This window comes from Fusarium flagelliforme (genome assembly GCF_020744385.1).
Source record: "Fusarium flagelliforme strain FIESC 12 MPI-CAGE-AA-0113 chromosome Unknown B0J16scaffold_2, whole genome shotgun sequence".
NCBI lineage: Eukaryota > Fungi > Ascomycota > Sordariomycetes > Hypocreales > Nectriaceae > Fusarium > Fusarium flagelliforme.
In genome coordinates, this window is record NW_025763504.1 from 4,288,549 (window position 1) to 4,303,921 (window position 15,373).

A 15,373-nucleotide genomic window follows, 5' to 3' on the forward strand; every position below is an offset into this window, starting at 1 on the left:
GTGGAGCTTGCCTATCGTGCCTGGGCCATCCTGGCTACAGCGGGGTGCCCCAACAATTAAACCCTGTGTAGAAGGATGCCCTGTGTAAATCCCCAAGGAAAGGAACCGTCAGGTCCATTATTTTCTGTCGGGCTCTTTCCATCATCTCCCGCTTTCCTCCCCCATTTCTCTCGTTCACCTCCATCTCCATCTTCATCACATCCTTTCTTTGAGACTCATAATCTTCAAGATACCAAATACCGCAATCATGTCTGTCCCTGCCTTCTCCGACATTGCCAAGCCGGCCAACGATGTATGCTTATTCTAACCTCCCCCGCGTCGTCTTTACCTGCATTCTGTCTTGGTTCCTCTGGTCGTAACCACACCACGACTTTGGGCGGTTTGTTTTTTGCTCTTTTGGATCTCGGATCAAGGAGTAGGATGCAATATAGCTCTGAGATTCCAATGGCTTCAATTCTTGAAGCTAAGATGATTGCTGTACCAGTAGCATTACTATTTTTGAGCTTTGCTGACTTTTGCGCCTTGTTTGCGCCGTTTTATAGCTCCTCAACAAGGATTTCTACCACCTCTCTGCCACCACCTTCGAGTTCAAGGACACCGCCCCTAACGGCGTTGCCTTCAAGGTCACTGGCAAGTCCAGCCACGAGAAGGCCACCTCTGCTGCCGTGAGTATTTCCTCGCCTCGCCAGCAAATTCAATGGCGGACCCTAGTATTGTTTTCTTTCGGGGGTTCGGAAGCTAGTGCTCGGTCGACCGCGGCTTTCGGCGCATAAGATCTGTACAGCTTCGAGTAGAATCGACCCATATCGAAAAACAACACAGTCTCTCGCTTTGCAACAAGTTGCTGACCCGATTATCACAGATTGAGGGAAAATACACCGATAAGCCTACCGGTACGACATCACCATCTCTCTTTTCAACACCGTCACCCTCACAATATTCATCTCCATCTCCACCATCCATACCTAAACCCCGCCGCAAACAAAATCTCCCCTCCCTTAGCGTCTCGCGAATCCTTGGGCCCAAGTCAGGATGGCCGATCGGATTTGCGACGCTTCTTCAACCTGGCTATGCTCAGTTGCTAATGTTCTACTCCCGTACAGGCCTGACCCTCACCCAGACCTGGAACACCGCCAACGCCCTCGACACCAAGATTGAGGTCGCCGACTCTCTTGCCAAGGGCCTCAAGCTTGAGGGTCTCTTCAACTTCCTCCCTGCCACCGCCGCTAAGGGTGCCAAGTTCAACCTCCACTTCAAGCAGCCCGGTTTCCACGGCCGTGCCTTCTTCGATCTCCTCAAGGGCCCCGTCGCCAATGTCGATGCTGTTGTCGGCCACGAGGGTTTCCTCGCTGGTGCTTCCGCCGGCTACGATGCCAACAAGGCTGCTCTGACCGCCTACAGCGCCGCTGTCGGCTACGCCGCTCCTCAGTACAGCGCTGCCATCACCGCTTCTGACAACCTCAGCGTTTTCGCTGCTTCTTACTACCACAAGGTCAACTCTCAGGTTGAGGCCGGTGCCAAGGCTACCTGGAACTCCAAGACCGGTAACGCTGTCGGTCTTGAGGTTGCCAGCAAGTACCGCATCGACCCCGTCTCTTTCACCAAGGTTCGTGGAATTGAATTTGCAACAAAAAAGGGCTTGCGACTGACCAATGTTCCGAAATATAGGTCAAGATCAACGACCGTGGTATTGCTGCCCTCGCCTACAACGTTCTCCTCCGCGAGGGCGTCACCCTGGGTCTCGGTGGTTCTTTCGACACCCAAAAGCTCGACCAGGCTACCCACAAGCTCGGTGCCAGCTTCACCTTCGAGGGTTAAGCTGCCTCTAGAAAAAAATACCTCTATTGAGATTCCAGCAAGAGGCTCGCTGGAACACTCTGCTCTGGGGCTGTCTCATACCGAGCAGCTCTTATACCTTACAGGCTTGCATTGCGGTGGTCTCGAAGGATGTAGACTATCTCAAATAAAAAATCTTGAAGTTCTTAGCATGTCTTATTGTATCCCTTGGCTGCAGAACTTCTGTGTATATGTATGCACTGTTTGACCCCGTTTCTCGACACCTTCCAATTTATCCATATTTGTAAAATTTCGGCAATGCGATGTAGCATGTCTTTCATGCTGTCCGTCCTTTATACTTCTTTGAAGATAGAAGGCTTGGTCTCACTCTGTCTTCCTATCCCATTAACTCTTCTCCTTCTTTTGCCGTCCAATGCTCATGAACTGGATGTATATGAGAGGCGCCAATATCGTCGTCGCTAGAATGCCTGATATTATGATAAAATGTCCAGTAATACTCGTCTGTGGCTCGAATTCGATGTCGTCATCTCCCATCGCCCTCTTCTGCCTTCGACCCTTGCGCCGCTCATCCTCTCGTCTATGTGTTCGTGTATGCCCTTCCCTATCAAAGTGCGGAACGTCGTTCTGATGGCCGAAAGGGTCGTCGCCGGGTCCCATTCCTCCATGAGCAGATGGATCGTGCTTGAAAGGGTCCCCCCAGGGGTTCTGGTGACGATTGTGCGATGCCCCTTGGTCGTGCGACGATGCGCCGCCTCCGCCAGTACTCTCCTCATGCGCCTTGCGACGCTTGTCTGCTTGCTCTCCCCATCCTCCGCTTCTATAAAAGCTCGGCGGTGGACCGCGGAAGGTACCTCTCCTGCGGCTTAAGCCTGAAGGCGCACGCCCACCCGCCTGGTGAGAGTGGTAGGAGCCGCGTTGAGCGGTTGTTTGTGGGGGATGGTGGTGTAGGCGTAGGACATCGCGGTCGTAAGCTGCACGGCGAGATTTATCAGACAAGACTGTATATGACTCGGAGATGAGAGAGAAGGTGGATGATGCGTTTGGGTCGGAGCGGTTGGCGTCGGGATGGTGCGTTTTCGAGAGCGAATAGAAGGATCTAGGAATTGTCAGATATTTGTCGTTGTAAGAGTTGTGAGCCACTTGGTCGTACTTTTTTATTTCGGCCGGTGTTGCGTCATGCCTCACGTTCAGCCGTTCGTAATGGTTCTTCTTGGCAACCTCATCATGCCGGCCTCTTCGCTGCTGAGCTTGCAGTCCATGTACGATAATAACTGGTGTCCGACACCGGAGCAGTCTGGCGCCGCGAGCTTGGGGAATTGGCGCAGGGCGCAAGCTACAGAGAAAAGAAGGACGCAGCGGCATGCCGCATTACGGCCGTGGTTAGAGGGATTGAAGAGGTGAACTGGTTGATCTCAAGCTAAGGCCGCTTGACAATGGTGTTGTAGGTAGGTGTAAGTGGATTAGACTCATGGGTTATGATACATTATTTTTGGTGGTGATGTAATCTATGATCTCGAGCGAATCTACATGCGCGAGGCGGGGTGATGCGATTAGCGAGATGCAAGCTAACACCTTGGTGAGTGGGTATGTAGAATGACATCAATGCCTACCTGTATGATTCCTGTATGATTCATGTATGATTTGACTTGAGGTGGGCAGCTTCGAGAGTATCAATGATATATCCTGTATCATTAGTTCGGCTTTGTTGTGTGATGAAACCTGACTTTACGGCTTATCTGTGTATTTGGGCAAGAGCAATACTATGATCTGAATCGTATTCACAGATCCAAACCCACCACTATAGATAGCGAATTTAAATGACTGAAACATGCTTCCATTTTCTTAACCCATTGAAACACCAATATGAAATAGAAAAAGAAAAGAAATAAATTGATCATTAGAAAAGTCATAGCTTAATGGCCGAACTTCCACCAAGACGTCTTCTTCTTAGGAGTCTCAGGCTCCTCACCCTTGGGACGTCTGAGAGGATGCGCCTCAGTGTTTAACACCCACTCGTCAAGATTGATAACGTTAGGGTCCTCAAAGGTGAGATAGAAGTACTTGATAGTTTCGGACATCCAAAATGTCTGGTGATGTCAGTTCTGATCCGAGAATGAGGAATGGGAAACTTACTTCCATGTTGTCACGCTTATCACTTCCCTTCCTGTTGACATCACTGATCGTAGCAAATGCCTCCTGAGTTTCGGTCTGCTTGACAATGTTGTCCCACATGCGCCAAGCAGCGGCGCGCCAGGCGTCGTCGCCTGTGATGCGCCACATGTAGAAGACACTCTCAATAGCCTCAGGGCGCAATCGGTATTCCGAATTGCGGACGCGGACAAAGCCCTCAGGCAGTTTGTCCTTCTTCTCCACGGGCTTGTCACTCCAGCGGCATTTGCTAGTGATAGAGTCGCAGGGTGAAAGCTCAGCAATCTCGGGCATAATATTGGTTGGGAAAGCATCGTATGCCCAGACACAACCAGCTGTCAGACGAGAGCCGAGGTCGACCAGGTCAGTCCGTGAAAGCAGCTTACCAGCCAGAGCATACGTGCCACCGACAAAGCATGTCAAGTGCTGCATTTCGGCGGTAAGTTTGGGCTCGGCGCCATCATCGCCTGGCACTGCATTGCCCGACATCAATACATTCAAGTCATTAGGGTTGCGAGGCTTAAAGAGCAGGTGCTTGGTGGCGGTGTCAAGAGCCTTGGTGGTCATCTCGACATATTGAGGATCCAGGCCGCCTAACAAAGCGTGCATTTTGGGAAGATACTCGTAGAGTGAGTCTGCGCCGGCCCCGAGGGTAAAGCGCTCGTCATCAGCTGTCTCATCGCGGTAGTTCATGACATGTGGCCACAAGCCAGGAATCTTGGTGTTATCCTGGTTGCGGTAGAAGAACTGCTTGATGCGCTCAGTGGCATCGTAGTACTTCGGATTGCCGGTAATCTGGGATAGGCGAGTAAACTCGAGACACATCGAGCCACCTGCAGCGCCAGACATTTGTTCATCGGCTTGTTGCCCTCCAGTCTTGGCAGACTTGAAGTTGAACCAGTGAGATGGCAGCCGATTAGGGGTATCGAATGCGGCATAAAGCATGTCACCTAACTCGATGGCTTTGCCAAGTAAGACAGCTTCATCGGAGAGCTCATAGGCGGAGAGGAGGCCACCAAGATGACGAATAACCACCTCGAACAGATTGAGGTAGCTATCGCCAGTGCGGGCCCAATCGATCATGGCGACAACCTGAACAGCTTCCTTGAACTCATCCTTCATATCGAGAATCCAGAGAGTGTCAAGTGCATCAACGATCTGGGCAGCCCAGCCAGAAAAGGTGGTCTTGCCCTGGAGGGAAACTGGCGCAAGCTCGTCCCAGCCCCATGCATGCTTCTTGTAAGCTTCCCAGCTTTTTGTAAAGGCCTGCTTGATGGCTGCTTTCCTGGCAGTGGTCTCGCTGTCCTCGGTGTAACCGTCGCTGCGGTCTTTCTGAATGGTTGGCAGCAGCTTGAAGGTTCCGTTCGGGAGGGATTTGATATCCTGGACGGGGTGGAAGACTTGTTGTTTGCTCCAATCATAGCTGCTGGGAAGGTAGTTGTAGGTGCCGATTCTCACGGTACGGTAACGTTCGTAGGGACGAAAGTTGTGGACAAGAAACCATGTTATAGCAATGAAAAGAAAAAGGGTGATGTAGCGGCGACCTGGTCGCCCTTGGAAAGTGGCCAACATTATGATTATTGTATGCGCATCGCGGGAGGAAAATATAAAGAGTTGGAGTCAAGTGATGATATCACCGACGTAGAGCAGAGGGAAGTATCAAATGATTGATTGGGTCTAAGGAGCGACGTGAAGAGCGAAGCAAGAGAATGAGATGCGAGAATGAAAGGTCAGGTACAACCTCAAAAGTTGTAGGTAAGGAAGTAAGTTACTGCTGTATTTGAGGAAGGAAGGGTATTAATGTACTGTACTGTACCGTACAGTAGGTATTGTGATACAATGCCACATGCAGTAGCCGTTCCTGCCTTAGACTAGTACCTGGATTTGCGGCGTGAAGTGGAGATGAGAGACAAGAAACAGGGAGAGACACGCTCAGTGACCCAATAGTAGAAGCCAACCTTGAATACCAATTCCAAGGGAGGGATTGATATGCAACTTCCAGGGGGAGGCTTGCGTACTTACAGTTACAGCAAGATATAGAGTACCCAGCAGTAACAGGTAATTTGTACCAACAGGTGGACACGGTACATCAGTGTTGGAGAACCCTTGATATTCATGTTTCAACTTGAAGATTCCTTAATTTTTATCAAGGGAACAATTTAACTTACATGTCGATACCCAGTTCCAGCCAGCCTTATTAGTTGGACGATAAATATATCCGTTAACATGACGCCTCAACCCCCTGGCCTGTCCTGCCCTCCCCTGTAAAGTGGCGCTAAGTAATATTCATCATCCATACATCCAATCACCACTAGCCGCTGCAGGTACCTGCAGTACTACACTGCGATAACAGATCTCCGAGCTCCCTTGTAAACTAGGTAGGTCTTGTTGGCTCGAATACTCCCGGGCAGTCTCACGGTCTCGCCCAAAAGCTCCGGAGCAAGGGGCTAGTAAGTCGACGCAAAACCAATATGTCGCTTTGCAAGTAAGCACCTATCCGCAGGCAGTGAAAAGTCATATGGAATTATGGATGCTTTCTAACATTCCGCCAATTACCCTTGCTTGGTCCGAAGCCCACCCTACTCACATACAAGGCACACCATGTAAAAGAACGACTTAAGCTTGCTTTTTATCTCTGTAGTAATGACTGAATATGGACGACTCTAAAACTCAATGTTGGGTGTCAAAGCACCAAACGAATTGGTGGCCCGGGAGTTTTCGAACGTGGTTTGAACCATCGTATCATAATAACACTTTCCCATCTTCTCCTCTCAAACGACTGTGCGAATGAGCTTGTCAGTCGTTGCTGTTCACTCCCCACCATTGCCGTTCCTTTTGACCCCATTCCTCATACCTTGACCCCCCGCTATCGTAATGTTTTCTTTTCAAAGATCAAGACAATCTGCACCTGCCGGGCCTGCTACGACCCTGCATATGGCCGTTGTAGGTCGAGCCGCTGGCAACGCAGCTCCCATGTCTCTTTCCTGGCTTGCATTCTCGCCAGATGTCGTCCAAGATTCGGACACGGCACGGTTTCCGCAAAGAGGGGCGGGGTTGACCGCGTGAGCCTTGCTGAGAGGCTTCCGAAGGAGACGGCGATTTGCTCCCCCGCCCTCGGTGATCCGGCAGTGGCGGCAAATCGTGCAGCAGAGCCCGTGGGATGCAAAATTGGAATCATCTACCCATAGCGCTCACGCAGTCCTTCAGTCGTAGCCTCCCCCAATCTGGCTATGAAATGCTGTGCTGACACTCTTCTCGTCGTCGTCAAAGCGTCGTCCATAGCCGTTACCGGGATTCATGCGACCACTACTTTCGACATACTGCTTGAGTCGGTCACTTTGGCTGTAGGATACGGGTCGCATGCCTGTGACAGCATCATGAAGCCCTGCCCCCAGACTAACGCCGCCCTGTCCTACTCCTTTGCCACCAATCACGCTCGAAGACGCATCCGTGTACTCAGAGTTGGCCACGCTCTCACCTGCAACACTTTCGGTGGCACGACCCCGACTCTTACTTCCTCGGCCGGGAGCAGCTACGCCGGGCAAACCAGGCCACTGATCGGGAGTGAAGCTCGAGAACATAGGGGGGAAAGCGCTGTTGAGGGAGGCACCGCCAAATGCAGAGCCATGAACAGAGGATACGTCATCAGGGATGTATGATACCATAGAGCCCAAATCGAAATCTCGGCCGGAGGGGGGCGGGTTGAATCGGCCTCCGTTGGAGTAGCTGCCAGCTCCGAACTGCGGCTGCTGGTTCTTCTGGCGATAACTGACCTTGGGTCGGCTGAACTGGAGAAGGCATGCCTGAAGATTGGTCAAAGGACCTTCCACAAAGCACTTGCGATCCTTGAAGTGAACAAGCAAATTGTGCCAGAGCTCGTGCTTGGATAGAACCTTGGGGTTTCCAAGAATGACAAGACCGTACTTGGCTCGTGTCAAGGCCACGTTCAGACGACGCGGGTCAGACAAGAAACCGATGCCCTGGTTGTCATTGGATCGAACACAAGAGAGAACAATGAAATCCTTTTCACGACCCTGGAAAGCATCAACCGAAGCGACCTCGACCTCCTTGTAGTACTCCTTCTTATAAGTTCCTGAGTTTTGCATAGTAGTCACAATGTAGCTTCGCTGGCCTTCGTACGGGGTAATGACACCAATGTCAGCAGGCTTCACACCGGCCTTGAAGAACCGAGTGACTGCCTTCTCGACATTGGAAGCTTCTGTGCGGTTGAGATACGACGTTCCTGAGGCGGAAATTTCTTCATGGCCCAAATTAGACCAGAACATCATAGGCATCTCACCGACTGGCCAAGGGAAGTCAACGTCTTTTCGTAAGCGGTTCTCATGAGTAACACCGTTCTGCAGACTACCATCGTAGAACATGTTGGAAGGAAACTCGGAGAGACAAGGGTGCATTCGGTATTGAATGTTCAGTCGAATAGGCGAAAGCTTCAAGTTTACCAAGCGTTCAAAAAGCGATTGGTTCAAACCGGCCTTGGCAGCCTTCTTGTTCATGATTACAGGGCCAAGTTGCTTGTGATCACCAACAAGGACGACTTGTTTGCAACCAAGAACAAGCGGGATCATGCACTCGGGTTCCGCCGATTGAGTTGACTCATCGATCAAGACGTTTCGGAACTTCATCTTAGACAGGCGTGGATCACCAGCACCTACGCAAGTACAACAGACAACGTCGGCGTTGTTAAGAATATCGCGTTCGGCAATCTTTGTGAGCTGCTTGTATTTCTTCTCATCCTGACTTGACAGCTCGCCTAGCTCGTTCTTGAGCTGTGAAAGCTTAACGAGCTCGCTGTTGTGCTCCGACATGCGGACCTGTTCATGAAGAGCCAAGAAGCTGACAGACGATTCGACATCCTCGCGAGACTTGGCTGTGAGGCGGACCACTTTGAGTCCAGTGCGGTGAACGCGCTCGCAAAGCTGATCCACGGCGACGTTGGAAGGTGCACAGACGAGAACTTGGTTGCCACTCATCTTGGCCAGGTGGTAAATGATGGTAGCAGAGGTTACAGTTTTCCCGGTTCCGGGAGGTCCTTGAATCAGACTAAGAGGCTTCTGGAGAACTGCCTTGATCGCTCCCACTTGGCTAGGATTGAGATCAGGAAGGCCAGGGGCAGACCACTTCTTAGGCAGGTTTGTCTTCATAACCTGCAACTGAACCTCGTGACCCAGCAGAGTGTGGAAGATGTAACCAGAGACACTCATATCATCAACGGCAAAGGTTTTCATGGCCAGTTGCATACGGTCATAGGATGTCGCTTTCCAGACATAGTCGGCCGAAAAGTTGTGAGACAGGTCAGTCGGAACCAGTTTCTCGTTTCCAGTCTTGCGCAATTCGAGCGTAACTTCGTCAGACTGGTTGTTCGGGATTTTGATAACATAGCCGACGCCCTCCCAAGGGGATCGTAGCTCTCCCTTGTAGCGTAGTCGCATCTCGTCGCCGACAGCAAGCTTAACGTCACCAGATTCAATCTTGTGCAGGTTGAAACTGACAAGGTGCTTGTTGTTCAAACCATAGTCCCACCGGACCAAGAGTCCATCCTCAGATTGCGCTTCCTTCAACTTCTTGTCGTAGTCGGATTCCATCTTAACCAAGGGGCCAAAAATGTTCTGGTAGTGGTAAGGATCATCGTAGTTTAGTAGGACAGGCTGAGGGTCATCGTCGATACTGGCTGCCTTTTCAAGGTCAACTACTGTGGCCTTGGGTTCAATTTTCCACATCTCCTCCAGTTTTGCAATCATGTTGGGTGTGAGGTGGCGGGCCCGAAGTTGCTCAGAGTCGGATGGCGTCCCCACTAGCCAAGGCAGAAAGGCTCGCTCTTCGATCAGAGGCTGCCATCGTGATGTATCCCAGTTCATGTCCTTGTTCGAGGTGTTGGCGGCACATGGCTGTCGGCAGAGAAGGACAACCACAGTGTCGGACTTTGCTGGAATAAACCCCAAGAGGAACGCATTCTTTGTTCCACAGTTGTAACATTCCAAAACGGTATCGCCAAGTGTAGACTCTGGGTGAAGCTGGACTTCCTTGTGGCGGGCTCGAACGAGGTGATTTACGATGTGGGTCGAAGTGCCGTTGCCTCTCGCACTACAAAACCATTTGTTGCATGTGAGGCACTTCACAACGCATCCTGGAGAATGAATACCGCAGTACCTAATCAGATTTTAGCGAATGTCGAGCAACAAGGAGGGCAGTCAACCTACGCGCAGGCGTGGGCTGGAAGCTCCTTCTCCTCGTCCTGACCCTTGAGCTTGAGTCCATTCAGTCCATCGATCGGAACGCTGTTCAGACTGTCGTTATCGTCTTCTTCGAATGCTTCGGTTTGGTTGTCATCGTCGTCGGCTCGGCGGCGGCCATTTCGATCACCATATTTGCCATAGAGTAAGCTCTCGTCGGGGTCGATCGTAGAAAGGTCATCAGCTCCGGCCTTGATAGCAGCAGCAGAATCAGATATCAAATGATTCCCAACATGGGTGAAAGCGCCTTCCATGTTGGTGTTATGTAAAGTTTGGTGGTGGCTCGTAGGATTTTGCTGCAGGAAGACTTATCAACGCTTGAATCCCCGCGTTGAACAAGGCAGGGTGGCGGTGGTGTAGTAGATGAGGGCAAGGTCTGAAACGTTTATGAATGACACCAAAAGTGAGCGCGACTCACCTACGGCTGTTGTTCTTTCGAAAAGGATCCGTGTAGGAGGCTCAAGAGCGACTCGGGTCGAATTGTGAAAGTGATTGGGAGTTGTAAGTCGCTGGTGTGGCTCACATCATCGCGGGAACGAATGCGCCGGAACAGGAATATGCCAGGCTGCGAGAAATATCCTCGTAGTCAAGCGGTATAACGAGTAATACAGAGTCTCACGGAAAGCACGTCACTGAAATTGGCTTCAGGAAATTGTGGCTTTGGTGAACCAGGAATTATATCCAGTTGAACAGCTGGACCCTCTTTGCTGGGTACAGGTTGGTGGGACATTTTGCGCCCACGTGATAGGCGGTTTTGTTATCAGGTCCGACTGATAAGGAACTTTTTCTATCCAGACTTTCGTAGCGGCAGCTAGGAAATTTTGTATCTACTGCTAATCTCTGGAGAAGTATTCTACTTTCAGAACAGGCTGATACTATCATAAACCATGATTGTAAGCTCAGTCGAAGGCCTTCTTCGTCTCATATTCGAATGCTGACATTCTTTTGTAGCGCAAACAAGCGCGCCAAAGGCGCGACTATCTCTATCGACGAGCTCTTCTTCTGCGAGATGCCGAGATCAGTGAGAAGCGAGCCAAGTTGAAGTCGTCACTTGCCTCTGGCAAGCCTTTGGATCCCACGATCGCCAACGATAAGTCCCTGCGCAAGGACTACCAGTACGATGAATCCCGACCTGACCTCACGACCAACGAACAACTCGACCTCGACGACGAGTATGCCCAGCTTTCTGGAATTGTTGACCCACGCGTGCTTGTGACAACTTCTCGCGACCCCTCCGCTAGACTGGCGGCTTTTGCCAAGGAGATCCGACTTCTTCTTCCGACCGCCGTTCGCCTGAACCGTGGAAACCTCATTTTGGATGACCTTGTGCGCTCTGCCCAGTCAGCGGGTCTATCCGACGTTGTCCTTCTTCATGAACACCGAGGTACACCGACTGCCTTGACATTATCTCACTTTCCTCATGGACCGACGGTTTCTTTCTCTTTGCACAACGTTGTGCTCCGTCATGACATTCCTGGAAGCGTGCGCGGAACAGTGAGCGAGTCCTATCCTCACCTCATCTTTGACGGCTTCACGAGCCGCCTGGGTGAGCGTGTGGTTAAGGTATTGAAACATATTTTCCCCCCTCGAGAGGCCATTACGAGCAAGAACAAGGTCGGCAACCGAGTCGTCACATTCAAGAACATCGAAGATAGCATCGAAGTCAGGCACCACGTTTTCGTCAGGACAGGATATGACAGTGTTGAATTGGCTGAGGTTGGACCGCGCATGACAATGCGACCATTCGAAATCCGAAGTGGCACTCTCGAAAACAAGAACGGCGATGTCGAGTGGCATCTCACGCAGTATACACGAACCGCCAAGAAGAAGAATTATCTGTAAGACTGTTACAGATTGCGAACCAGATGTTCACTTTTTTCAGCACCGCTGTTTTATTATTAGTCATGGTAATTGAACAATGAAGAACAAAACGAGCCACATGTCGATGTGGCAGCCTTAATTCTGGTTCTTGACAACCTCTTGGGCGAGTTGGCGCGTCATGGAGGTAGTCAAAATGCACGATGATGCAGAAAAGGACTAGAGCGGAATACCGGCGTTTGGAGTTATACAATGCAAAAATATCAACCCAGGAGGCGATGGCTTTGAGCAACTGTGGAACATTCCATGGTAGAAAGATTGAATAGACTCGCAGGAGCAGATGATTGCCATTGGCTGGTGATGGCGAACATCAGCACTTGGACAGGAAACTACAAAGAGGATTCAGGCAGACGCAATTACAACTTGCTCTTGTCGAATTGTCTCCAAGGAACATCTGACAATTCGACCTTTTGATTCAATTGATGTCCCTGCGCCAGCGCTCTACTGTAAATGCGATCATAGCTGCCTGGGTTAGTAACCAAGTCATATTCAACGTTAATTGAGACTCCGTATCAGAACCAAACCCTTGTCTTGGCAGTGTTTTATTTTTGGTTGAACTTTTAACGGCTCAGCCACAAGAACATGTCCGGCGGACAAGGAGGTACCTAGGCACCTAGGTATGTATGCATGTACTAATAAATAAAGAGTTACTACATAGCTCGCATACGCATCCATACACATGCTTTTGCCGATCCGGTCACAAAGCCGTGAACTTGGTCTTGAAAGAAGTCCAGCACAGCCTCTATTTGAGTTGGGGATCGGAACTTCGCATTTGCAGGAAGACAGCCATGTCGCAACCAGCTCCCAATTGCTCGACTAATCATTGGATGGCATCCATTATGGTAGAGACCCTTGACGTTGGTTTAGTTCTGGACTTCATGGCTACCTACCTAGGTAGTATCTCTGACCTATCTGGCAGTCAGCTACAATATGGACAAGAGCCCAGATGTATCCAATAGATGTACTAACATCCATCCAATCCACATTGGTTTGCAGCAGTAACCCGCCACTTGCGTACGTAGTGCTCCCGATGTTGCCGGGGTAAGGTAAAAACAATTGGATCATACATAAGCCGCGCATATTCTCACTCAGTCAGCATTTGACTAACAGAGAACTTCAATCTGCTCTTCTATCCAATCTTTCCCTTTTCAAAAAGGCCTCATCAAATCGCCAACGTACATACTGTACATGATATAATTGACGATCTTAATAAGCGAGTGTTTTGTTTCCTCGTTTACAGGACTCCTTGTTTTGTTTCCATCCCTGTCCGTTCAACATCAAGCTTTTTTTCAATCGAAGAACCTGGCTTCCCTACGTCACGCTTCAGCGGTTATTTCTAGCATTCTTCCACTGAAAGACCCGTGCACCTTCCACTAAAAGCCAAGGGTAAAAGCGCCACTGGGCTCTGGCGTTCGGTTTCGACCAGACATCGTCCAATCCAGATCCATACCTATTGGCTTTAGCCAAGACAAATCAAAGCTCAGCCTGGGTAGCTTCATCTCGTCACTTCCGCCAGCCTTTTATTAGTCTCTTTTTGTTTCTCTCATCATCACATCCCTTCCCCGCCATTGCTTTCTCCTCCGAGCATAGGTGTTCATCATGTCTTACGATCAGTACAACCAGAACCCTTATCAGCAGGGCCCAGCTCAGGGAGGCTCTCACGGTTACGGCCAGGTACGCGCATTCCCGGTTACTTAAAGAACTGACCACAATCGTGCTGACTCGGATGTTGCGCTTCAGGCCAATCCATATGCGCAAGATGCGCCAGCCCATGGCAACAACCAGTATGAGATGCAAGACTATTCGCAGCAGGCTCCCGCTGGCAGCTCAAGTCTTTCCCAACAGGAATTCCTTCACCGCGTGCAGAAGCTTCGCGATGAGATTAAGGGACTGACCAACGACGTCGATTACATCGGCCAGCTCCACCAGCGAACTCTTAGCAGCACTGATGGCTCCGCAAACCACGATCTCGAGCAGTATGTCTCTCAGACTCAGATTCGCAACACCGCCATCAAGGATGGAATCAAGGGACTGGAGCGTGATCTTGCAAAGACGAATGACAGCTCTCGTACCACCAAGGAAACCCAGCTGCAATCGCTCAGGACCTTCTTCAAGTCCGAGCTCGACAAGTACCAGAGTATCGAGCGCGATTACAGGCAACGTTACCGCGACCAGATTGCTCGCCAGTATCGTATTGTCAATCCCGATGCATCCGAAGAGGAGGTCCAAGAAGCCGCCAACACCGATTGGGGTAACGAAGGTGTCTTCCAGACTGCTGTGAGTGATATTCTAAGAGAAGCAGTAAATTCCTTTTCACCAACTTCATGACTAACAACATCTCAGCTGCGAACAAACCGCACTGGACATGCCAGCTCTGTGCTTGGTAACGTCCGTGCCCGTCACAGCGAGCTTCAGCGCATCGAGCAGACACTCTCCGAGCTTGCCATCCTCTACCAGGAGCTTGCCACTATTGTCGAGCAGCAAGACCCTGTCGTCCAGGCCGCCGAGACAAATGCGATCAACACTGAGGAGAACATGGTTAAGGGCAACGAGCAAGTCGAAGTCGCCAAAAAGCACGCCCGTAACCGTCGCAAGCTCAAGTGGTGGTGCGCCCTTGTCGTCCTACTTATTATCATTGCCATTGCTGTCGGCGTCGGTGTCGGTGTCACTGTAGCCAACAACAATAGCAAGTAGAGGACTGATTCGTCGTCTTTGGCGCTCTCATTGTTTTCACTACGATGCTGATGTTATTATTGTTATGTCTTTTCCCTCATAGATGTTTCGACGACGTTTGGGCCTTGATTTTTCTCTTTTTTTTTTTTTTTTTGCTCGAAAGATCGAGTATGTATACGACACCATTTTTCCACCGTATACCGTATTCTGTACCTAATTATTATTCTCTCCTCGAAGCGCCCAAGCGCTGGGGCTCTTTTGGTGGATGCGTGGAGGAAGAGTCTAGGTCTTGCCTTGCAGACACGACTTGGTGATTGCTGATGTTGAAAATAGTATTCGTGGTCTCCGGGTGGTTTTATCCTGGTCTTGTGGTGTTTCTTTGTTTTATGTTTCTTGGTAGGGGTTCCAGTTTGGCTCATTGCAGCAGAATTGGGCAGACGAGTGGAGGAGTATCGCCAGTACTGTACGTATCATTGTACGTATTCACATGGAAATATGATCCAGCAACAGTTTTGGGATGAACGGGTGGGAAAACCCCCCCAGGATTTAATGTCAAGCTTTTGAGCATACAAGCATAGTTAGCTTGAGCATGAGTTATCTGCGAGCATTACAGGTTCCAGGTTGAC

The 15,373-nt window shown here is 50.3% G+C and overlaps 5 protein-coding genes across 5 annotated transcripts; 3 read left to right on the forward strand and 2 right to left on the reverse strand.

Annotated features, from left to right (window-relative positions):
* The first annotated feature begins 95 nt into the window (after positions 1–95).
* On the forward strand, positions 96–2,000 carry B0J16DRAFT_71738 (eukaryotic porin/Tom40). Its single transcript, XM_046134364.1, has 4 exons — positions 96–292; positions 543–665; positions 863–1,606; positions 1,669–2,000. The coding sequence occupies exons 1-4, from the start codon at positions 248–250 to the stop codon at positions 1,816–1,818; spliced, it is 1,062 nt and encodes a 353-aa protein (XP_045987039.1). The 5' UTR covers positions 96–247; the 3' UTR covers positions 1,819–2,000.
* On the reverse strand, positions 1,746–3,302 carry B0J16DRAFT_334487 (uncharacterized protein). Its single transcript, XM_046126962.1, has 2 exons — positions 2,948–3,302; positions 1,746–2,893 (listed from the first exon to the last, which is right to left on the reverse strand). Exons 1-2 carry the CDS (start codon positions 3,157–3,159, stop codon positions 2,182–2,184), a joined length of 924 nt encoding a protein of 307 aa, XP_045987040.1. The 5' UTR covers positions 3,160–3,302; the 3' UTR covers positions 1,746–2,181.
* An 81-nt stretch (positions 3,303–3,383) lies between these two features.
* On the reverse strand, positions 3,384–5,717 carry B0J16DRAFT_369283 (glycoside hydrolase). The gene is made up of 2 exons (XM_046130266.1): positions 3,931–5,717; positions 3,384–3,884 (listed from the first exon to the last, which is right to left on the reverse strand). Exons 1-2 carry the CDS (start codon positions 5,515–5,517, stop codon positions 3,711–3,713), a joined length of 1,761 nt encoding a protein of 586 aa, XP_045987041.1. The 5' UTR covers positions 5,518–5,717; the 3' UTR covers positions 3,384–3,710.
* Positions 5,718–11,083: 5,366 nt separating this feature from the next.
* B0J16DRAFT_381024 (anticodon-binding protein) lies at positions 11,084–12,038 on the forward strand (the record flags this gene model as incomplete). The annotated part of the gene is made up of 2 exons (XM_046131125.1): positions 11,084–11,089; positions 11,148–12,038. The coding sequence occupies 2 exons, from the start codon at positions 11,084–11,086 to the stop codon at positions 12,036–12,038; spliced, it is 897 nt and encodes a 298-aa protein (XP_045987042.1).
* A 1,635-nt stretch (positions 12,039–13,673) lies between these two features.
* B0J16DRAFT_316810 (t-SNARE) lies at positions 13,674–14,768 on the forward strand (the record flags this gene model as incomplete). Its single annotated transcript, XM_046125330.1, has 3 exons — positions 13,674–13,748; positions 13,815–14,351; positions 14,418–14,768. 3 exons carry the CDS (start codon positions 13,674–13,676, stop codon positions 14,766–14,768), a joined length of 963 nt encoding a protein of 320 aa, XP_045987043.1.
* Between the last annotated feature and the right edge of the window lie 605 nt (positions 14,769–15,373).